Below are 9,826 nucleotides of genomic sequence, written 5' to 3'. Positions count from 1 at the left end.
AATCAAACCAATTTACATTAAATATGCATTTGCATCTAGTGTGTGGTGTGCCTGTCTGACAGTAAACTACTACTTTCAAGCAGAACCTGCTTTTCAAACAGTGTGCCGTTTGAAAAGTACTGGCATACCACTCCAGGGATAGGTACCTACGACTGAAAAGTAGGATACCACTCCGCATACCACTCCAGGGATAGGTACCGCTGAACAATAGCATACCACTCCAGGGATAGGTACCTACCACTGAACAGTAGCATACCACTCCGCATACCACTCCAGGGATAGGTACCTCTGAACAGTAGCATACCACTCTAGGGATAGGTACCTACCACCTACTAAATGATTTTTAGCAACTGAACTTTAAGTAAAAGTAGGCCCATGACACAGTGTAAAAATACTGCTTGAATAAAAGCATAGAAGTAGGCTGTGATATCAGTAAATATGGGCATATGCCAACCCAAAGAGCAGAGATGGGCAAAAATACATCAAAATGTATTTTGATACAAAATACCCCTCAAATAAATGTATTAAAATAAAATACAAAATACTGGTGCCAGAAAATGTAACAAAATACAATACATGTATTTTGTATTTAAAATATAGGAAATACTTTTTTCTGGATTTTCCGTTTTCTCACAATTTGGTATAGCAGTGTTATGGGATGATGTCGAGGTGGACCCAAATGCACGCCACACAGCAGGTTACATCCAGCAAAGCACTTTATTTATAGATGCAGGAGGTTAAACAAAGGTAAAACAAACAAAACACGGCAAAGTGTCCGGTGGACAAAAGGTCACTCCTTCGCCACCGGACTCGGGAGGGAAACTCGACCGATGCCGGTACAGGCAGTCTTCGGAGACGGGAGGGCAACTCAACCGCTCTCTCTCACGGCCAGGTCGGCACGACTGTGTGGGGGGTCCGAGAAAGTGAAAGGGACACAGGGCTTCGGCGCTGAGCGGCAGAGGTAACAGCAAACAGAGGATTGGTTAGATATGCAGTGTCTTGGAGTTCCGACTTACGTACCGGACGGGAGACCAGACTGGTAACTGGACGGACTGACGGCGCGTCGGAGAAACCATGTGGTATTTAACCACAGCAGGTGGCGATCACCGGAATGGGTAACAGCTGCGGCGAGGGGCGTTGTTGTGGGCGGAACACAGGGGTGAAAACCGGCTGACACAAAAACAAAACATAAGCACATGGCCCTACATAACAACAACAACAGACAGGGGAAAACAATAGAGGAGCACACAGACGGGAATCCTAACAAGCAGAGCATTCAGGTTTGGGCTATATAATGTACACGAAGCTCTGGTGAACCCCACAAAAAGGAAGAACAGTCACAGAATGTCAGTGTAACTAAGCAAAGCTATTAAAAGACAACAACTTGATTAATTATGTATATATATATATATATTTTATTAATGGGATTTAACAGCCCATAAACTTTGGCTTTGTTGATCAACAAGAAAATATTCATCACATATGACATACAAGCTCCCAATCTCCCTCTTCCTATAGCTAGCTACTCGACTGATAAGTTAGCTTGCTAAACACTGGCTATGCACTAGCCTAGACAGCATGCTAGCGTCATTAGCATGTTAGCATCGATCGCTAGCTTGATATTATAACCATCACCATTAGGGCTGCAACAACGAATCGATAAAATCGATAAAAATCGATTATCAAAAGAGTTGGCAACGAATTTCATTATCGATTCGTTGTGTCGCGCGATTATTACGCCACTCAATAAGTCGTGGAGATGTTTGAGTGTTCACAGCAGGCCCGGTCGCCTGAACACCGCAGCTCGGAATAATGGAATAGGACTCCGGTTCTGTAGCTGACGCTGACCGGCGTATAAACGTTGCCATGACAACACCGGAAGTTGATTTACGCGATTTGTATTATTTTTTGTTTATTTCTGCAATTATAATACATTACATGTATTGCCATTTTGGGTACCTTTTGTTAAACTCGTAACTGCTTCGCCGTTGTTTTACTTATGATAGACGAGCTTTTGTTTTTGTAACATGACCATTAAACCGGAAGTTAAGCGGAGCTCAGAAAGATGAGAAATGGCGGGTGAAAACTGCGAATTTTTTCTTCCCATTCTGTTATTCTACTGCTGGTCTACCAGGCGAACACGGTAAAGTTTATTCAGTTAACTCATTAAAGTACTGTTATACTTGTAGGTGATAAGAGACAGAGTATTTTGGGTAACCCACTGAACCCCACTCCTGATATTAGTCCATTTCTTTTTTTAAATTATTACTTTAACAGCTCAGGGATGTTCAAGCAACCTGTTTGTGCACTTTCTGAAGATGTTTTGCACTGTGAATTTACACTGTCAGCTCTGTTTTTGAAAAAGGGGTTAGAAATTAATGCTTTTTTGTTTTTTTATCCGATTCATCGATTAATCGAACAAATAATCGACAGATTAATCGATTATTAAAATAATCGTTAGTTGCAGCCCTAATCACCATATATATACAATAGGCTATGTAGCCAGACCCAGACATAAATTATACATCAAGCTAGTTGACATCTGTCACACTCAGATAAAATATTTAACTTGACAGACAATCCGTTGAACTTGAAGATCTGAAGACTGAACTCGTGAACTGTTTTTTGATTCGTGGAGAAAGTATTTTGTTACAAATTACGTTAGATTTCTTATCGGCCCTATCAAATACAAATTACAAAATACTGAAAAGTAATTGAAATAGGTATTTCAAATACAAGTAATAGAAATACTGCCCATCTCTGCTAAAGAGACAGACAGACAGACAGACAGGCAGGCAGTCAGGCAGGCAGGCAGGCAGGCAGATGACGCTCTCCTGTATCGACTGAACAGCAGAAACTGGCACCGCCCAACATGCCGACAGCGGTGAAATGCTGCTGCACACTGGACTTATCATCACTGGAGCTACAGAGACACACGAGAGGAACTATCGCCTTCAACAGTAAGCAGCCTACACTTTGTTAATTATACAAACAACGACATATAGGTCTAATGCGGTTTGTTGGCTATCATGTTATAATGTTACCCACTTCTCCGGGGAGTTCCCGTTTTAAAGTAACGGGACATGTTTATGATAGCCTAGCAGTAACATTATTATTTATTTTCGTCAAGCTTTGGTCGATACATTTTTATTACATCAAATGGTGATAGGTCTCCTTAATTGGCTCCAAGCCCATTTCAGATACGCTCGGGTCGGAAAAAACAACGCCTCAGACAGAAAAAAAAGTATTTTAAATCCGTCTTGTTTTAATCAAAGCTTATAGTTTATTCACGGTTATATCTTGCAGAGACTGGTCTATATGACATCATAAACATTCCGTTATGTGAGTTAAACATTAAAGTCACATGATCCTTCAAAATACGACTTCCTCTCAGCCAAAATGTGCGTCAATAGGATAGGATCCAGGGAGGACCATGTGCATTATCCTGATAAAAGTCTGCCAGTACAATGTTTTATGCTGGCCGAATGATTCTGCCCTTAAACCCGACAATGTATATTATTATTCCATTATATATTTGTGTGGTTATTTAAAAAAACGGGGGTTTATGGAAACAATCATTGTCTTTACTTACGGAAAAGTACAAATACATCGATGGAAAAATACTCAATTACAATAAAAGCAAATCACACTTAGCCAAACTAGGGACCGGGCCCTTCCAAAGATGCATCTGAAGGTTTCTTAAATGATTAATGGGAGAAAAAAAAACTAAAGCAGAATAAATCTGTTTTAAATGTTGTGGACTTTTCTGTAATCTTTGCTTTTTTTGTGAAATGATGGATAATTTGAAATGTAACTAGGGGCTGACTTAGAATCTTATCAAATAAATGTAGTGGAGTAAAAAGTACAATATTTCTGTCTGAAATCTTCACAAGTAGAAGTATAAAGTAGCATAGAATGGAAGTACTCTCTATAAATATATGAGTAGCCTACAGTTCTTTAGTTATTTTTCACCAGCGTTTATAAATGAGACTGTTTTCGTTTCCACATTCTTGTGTGGGTGATACAAGTTATACAACAGATTGCAGTGTCAGTGTCATTACCTGTCATGATTTTATTAACCCCTTGAGGACTAGAGCAGAAACTTAGAGGAAGAACAAATGAAAGTGAAGTCTTCAAGTTATTAGCCGACTGACCAAAAATGTATCTGCAGGTAATTTAGATATCTGGGAAGTAAATAGGTTAACATGTTGTAAAAAAATAAATTATTTATCCATGAAGCATATACTGTCAACAATAGAGCCGATTAGAAATAAAAGACAGATCTTCTGCCTTTTTCAGTTCAGTTCCTGAGCAGAATACCAAGAATTGAAAGCGAAATTAAAAAGGAATTCACACTTTTCTTCACAAAAAAGTCAAAATACACATTTTTTTGTATGGACATTTTATATAATATATAATAATATTGAAATACTTGGATTTTTTCCAGGACCAAAACTGTACTTTAAAAACATTTTATAAAAATATTTGTTGAAAAAATGTCCTTAAATGATCAATCATTATGAAGCTGAATTGGCCTGATCATTGTTGGCTGTGCTATTATTTGTTATATTATTGGATTAGTATTATTACTGATGCATTAACCTGTAAGCAGCATAATAATGTTGTAGCTGGTCAAGAGGGAGCTCTTGAAAAACAGTATGGTTTTGTAGTCTATTATAGTAGTACTGTAATGTAGACATAACAGATGCTTTGTTATTGATTTGATTAAGTAAATAACCCACTAATTAACATTGTAGTATACAATAGTATAGTACACACTTGAGGCACTCCCAGCTCTCTTATTGAGGTAGATGTGGTAGATGTCAGTTGAGTGTTTTTCTGCAGGATATGCTGTTGTTTAGTTACAGGGAGAAGTGAGTTAAGTCTAGGTGTGTCATTTGACATTTGACAGTGAGTGCCATATTTGGTTAGGACCTTCCCTTTTTTCACGCTTCGCTGAATGAGTATAGAGTTTGTTCTGATGATCAAATACCTGACATCATCTATATGTAACATATTCCACCCATTAGGAGACATGAGAGCATTTGGTTTGTTTCCACCCTATGTACTGTCATAGTGCAGCATGTGAGGATTCTGCAGGCAGATGCCAAGCCACCTCATGTCTGCTCTGACGCTCAGTCTGCTCGCTCCTGTTGGCCTCTGCTTGTCATTCAAGCAGTAAGAGGAAATACACGAAAGCTTTAATTTACGGGCATTCACCCACCTCATATTTTAAGACAAAGTTCAAACAGTACAAATGTTTTCATTTCAGATCCAACTCTTGTGTTTTTGGAACAGAAAGGTGTCTTTTTATTCATCGTTTTTAAGAGAGGCAGGTCAAGTAACATATTCATATTGTAGATATGAAATGAAGTACAACTCTACAGTCTATATTTCTTGACTCTGACTCAGAAACAAATCTTTTGGATATTTAAAACCGCCTTCAGTCTATCTGTTGCATCTCCAGTAAATGATTTGTTAGTTTAAATAATGCTTCACTCAGCTGCAGAATGAGCAGGAAGTACAATGTTAATTTGCACAATATTGGCTTAGGAAAGACCAACAGACTAACAGAGTACTCTGGTGTGTGCTACTTTGACGTTAGTGTTTAAACTGGTGCTTTCTACGTTAACAGCGGAGTTGGATGTTTGAGTTGCAGCGGATCAGGTGCACTAAAAGTGGCACAGCAGCTGCTTTGTTCAGTAAAATGATGGATGCACTGTCTCATTAGGTTTCTACTGTTTAGCCCTTTACAACAAATATAATGCCCATACACTCAGCAGGAGCTGTGTTTTTACCTGTGTTAAAGTAATTGAAGGTGTCCACAGTTCACAGTTTGATGACACAGTTACAATGTAGTTGTTCAACACTTATGGACACATGATTATTAGAGGTCAAAGGGACATACAGCCAAATTGAGTTGATGACTAATACAGTCCAGGTTCTTAATGGCATTCTAATTCTGATGATTAAGAAAGTGAAAACTTAAACTTTCCTAATATTCATCATGTTTTTCTTCACACCCTTCATTGACAGGAACTTGATTCATTTGTTGACAGCAAAGCTTGTGAATTGATTTGACAGCAAATGTTAAGATTTGTTGAAACAATGTGAACAATGAATCAAACCAGTGCTGAGAGGAAACTTTTATTAGACTATATAGGAAAAGCTATTTCATGTAGTTCAAAGTGTTGTTTAAGGTGTACTCAAACTGCTTATATGCTACATTGTGAATAATGTGTGAGCACATTGCCTACTTATACATTAAGCAGGAACAGAAAAACATGTGTCTTTTTGTGTAGTCACGTGTTGTTATCTGTCAAATGTAAGTCCGATATTCAATCATCTTTAAGTTTTGTTTTGGTCCACCAACTCCTGAGAAGAGTTTCTGGTTGAGTTTATCGTAATATTATATGTTTCTATAGCTGCTGGTTGACTTTGCACTGATCAGGTAGTGCAGAAATCTATGAAACTGTGGCTCCCCACATTTATTTCTGTTACATTGATATAGTATACAGTAGACAGTGCTGCAATGCTGTGATATCCTTAACCTTAATTCACCTCAGCAATTATTAACTAATTCGGCTTATTAGTTGTTTTATGTCATACTGAGATGTTCTGATAAGAAAACTGCTTTCTTTTGTCACTGCAGAGTTTCAAGGATGAGAAGAATCAGTGCAAAAATCGTGTTGCAGGTGGGAGTTCTTGGTCTACTGGTCCTCCATCTCAGCAAAAGTTTTATTGACCACAAAAACAGCCAAGTCAACATAGATGTGAAAGAGGAGAACATTCAAGTAATACAACCCTCCACAAATAACTCCTATGTGTACTCCTGGCCAAAATGTCAAAGAAATACGTCTGCTGCCGACATCACAGGCTTCAGCTCTCTTCCTGGTGATATAAAAGACCTTCTCTATTATCGACACTGTCGCCATTTCCCCATGCTGCTGGACCTTCCTGACAAATGTGGAGGAGTTGATAAATCTGCAGAAGTCTTCCTTCTGCTCGTCATTAAAAGCTCTCCTGCGAACTACGACCGCCGAGAGGTGCTGCGTAAAACCTGGGCTAAAGAGAGGTTACACAATGGTGTGTGGATCCGAAGAATCTTCGTCTCTGGAACGATGGATACTGGATTTGAGAAAGAGAGACTAAACAAACTACTTGAGCTGGAGCAGCGAGAGTACAATGACATCCTCCAATGGGACTTTAAGGAAAGATTCTACAACCTCACCATGAAGCAGATACTCTTCCTGGAATGGATGGAAAGAAACTGTCCCAACGCTCGCTTCCTGCTAAATGGCGACGATGACGTCTTTGCCAACACAAACAACATGGTCGTGTATCTCCAAGGCCTCAAGGACAATGACGGAGGCAAGCATCTCTTTACTGGCCATCTGATCTACAATGTGGGGCCCATTAGATCGCCAGGGAGCAAGTATTTTATCCCAGTTCAGGTACAGGAGTCAGAGTCATATCCCCCCTACTGCGGTGGTGGGGGCTTCCTCCTGTCTGGCTACACAGCTTTGGTCATATACAATATGTCCCACTCCATTACTGTTCTCCCCATTGATGATGTTTACATGGGGATGTGTCTAGCTAAAGCAGGACTAAGTCCTTCTTCTCATATGGGTGTGAAGACGGCAGGACTTCACATTCCCTCCAACACACTCGATGGATACGATCCTTGCTATTATAAAGACGTTTTACTGGTACACAGATTCCTTCCAGCTCACTTGTACCTTATGTGGCACAGAATAAATGATCCCAATCTGAAATGTGGTCCCTCCAAGAAGAAAAAGCTTTAGCAGGACCAAACTGCAACTTAAAGGTGGTGACAGAGCATGTTGACACTTTGATTCCTGCACCAGCTCTTAGATTGTGAGTACAGGTATCCCCTTCATTCCATCATGAGAAAAGGTTTTCTACCACGGTTCAGCTTCGGCGCGGTCCAACGGAACGGTTTTTATTCTCAATGTCATCACTGCGGGAGAGCAGTCAGCCTGACTCAAATGAGCACTGCAGTTGGTTCACATTCTGTGGTGGTGAGCAGCTTTCATTGCAATCAAAAATAATTGCTTCACAAGGCTTCATTGTTGTCTAGATCTGAGCCGATAGATACATTAGACCGACAAATCACCCCGTAGGAGTGCCGGAATAAACAAGTATAGCAACTTTTCTTTTTGTCACTGACATCTCTGTCGCCGTTTATTTCCACTCCCAAAACATGACAAACAAGCACTCACTTCCTTCTCACCTTTATCCCCCAACCTGTCGTTGCGCCACCTTAAAGGGAACCCGTGAATTATGTCCTTAAGTCCACTACAACCCAAAGTTATTTATGGCTGATAACTTATCAAATATTTGTGTTGGTGAGCAGCTTTCATTGCAATCAAAAATAGGTTATGCAACACTCTGTAATAACTATTACAAGCGGTCTCCAGTAAGAATTATCATGTAACATTTCTGTATGCTTTTAGGACTCTTTTTTTAACATCAGTTTCTTGTATATATACATATCCAAATCTAATTTATTTTTATGCTGCTAAGAATGGGTCATACTGCATATTGGGATATTCTTTTATCGTTACTGGCTTTGAGATGAAAATGTGTACCATGTATATAAAACATGTATATTATATGAATAAAGAAACTAATTTTGGTGGGCATAATGTGTTTTCAGACCTTTTCCAGAGCACACCTGATGTGTACATATGTATACACATATAGGCGGTAGCCCTGCGCACAGTTGTAAACATTCCAACACCATTAAGTGAGTTTTTGCAAGTGACCTAAAATTAAAGGGAAATGAATGTGCAGCACAGATTAAGGACATGGGACCTCTTTGTATAATACTGCTAGACTGTATGAAATTCCTGTTTGAGAACGAGAACAGAGACTTACTGACCGAGTACCTGAGAACTGTTGCTCTTCTCAGTAAAACAACCACAAACTCACAGTAACCAAAGGAGCTGAGTGTTTCTTGCATCAGCTTGAATTTCATCAGTTTAGGTTTGTGTGAGCGCTTCCTTCCGGAGACAATGGCTCAGTCTTGTTCCTCCTTTAAGAAGGAGATATGTCGTGTGGCTTGAAACTGAAAAGATCCTGTATTATGATTAGCTTTTTTTTGGGTACTTTTTTGCAAATGTTTAATATAAAGTGAAGGCCATGTGACTAAAGCTAAATACAGCTTGAGGTTGAAAGCCCCCGTTGAAACAGAAACATTTAATATTAGGAGTTGATATGCAGAGAACCTGCCCACTATTTTTCAGTTTGATGAATGTGAGACCTCATTTAAGCAAATGTAGCTGTCTCATACTATTCCCCGTTTTCAAATGGACATATTTGTAGTAGAACTAGATGAAACCTGTTATAACTTGTGTCCAGCTATTGTTTACTTGTAGTTAGGTGAACGTGATAACCTCTTACTGTTTTTTATATTGTTGGATTTTATAGATATTAGCACATATACAAATGAGCACAAATGAAAGCACATATTTGAGGAATAACATATTACTAATGACAATCGCAGTAGTTGATTATTAAATGTTTCATCTCTTTGTATTTTAGCACTGATGGTATAGGATGGATGTGTTAATATGGTTTTAGCACCAAAGGAAACAGGGGGAGTCCTCTTGCGGACAAAGAGTGTAACTGCAGGACTAAATGAAAAAAACAAATTTAAGAAACAATTAATAAACAGGAGTAAATTAAGGTCTCTATACAGTATGTGCCAATTTAGTTTTAAGAAAGACAATTCCCTCTCATCTGAAATGTTGCATACAAAGTTTAAGGTTCAGGTTCATCTTTATTGACTGAGGAAGTTCAG

At 39.0% G+C, this 9,826-nt stretch overlaps 1 protein-coding gene across 1 annotated transcript; it reads left to right on the top strand.

Annotated features, from left to right (window-relative positions):
• The first annotated feature begins 2,840 nt into the window (after positions 1-2,840).
• Positions 2,841-8,659, top strand: LOC306695191 (N-acetyllactosaminide beta-1,3-N-acetylglucosaminyltransferase 3-like). Its single transcript, XM_079158368.1, has 2 exons — positions 2,841-2,960; positions 6,653-8,659. Exons 1-2 carry the CDS (start codon positions 2,890-2,892, stop codon positions 7,803-7,805), a joined length of 1,224 nt encoding a protein of 407 aa, XP_079014494.1. The 5' UTR covers positions 2,841-2,889; the 3' UTR covers positions 7,806-8,659.
• Positions 8,660-9,826: the final 1,167 nt, after the last annotated feature.

Source organism: Pholis gunnellus (assembly GCF_910591455.1).
Source record: "Pholis gunnellus genome assembly, chromosome: 4".
NCBI lineage: Eukaryota > Metazoa > Chordata > Actinopteri > Perciformes > Pholidae > Pholis > Pholis gunnellus.
Note: the sequence above shows the minus strand (reverse complement) of the source record. Positions and strands in the feature narration are given on the sequence as shown.

What these genes read in the sequence shown, in the direction of transcription:
- LOC306695191 (XM_079158368.1), top strand. Translation starts at nt 2,890, where the DNA reads ATGCTGCTGCACACTGGACTTATCATCACTGGAGCTACAGAGACACAC. An exon ending in AGGAACTATCGCCTTCAACA is followed by an intron (nt 2,961 to 6,652) that starts GTAAGCAGCCTA and finishes TTGTCACTGCAG; the next exon opens with AGTTTCAAGGATGAGAAGAA.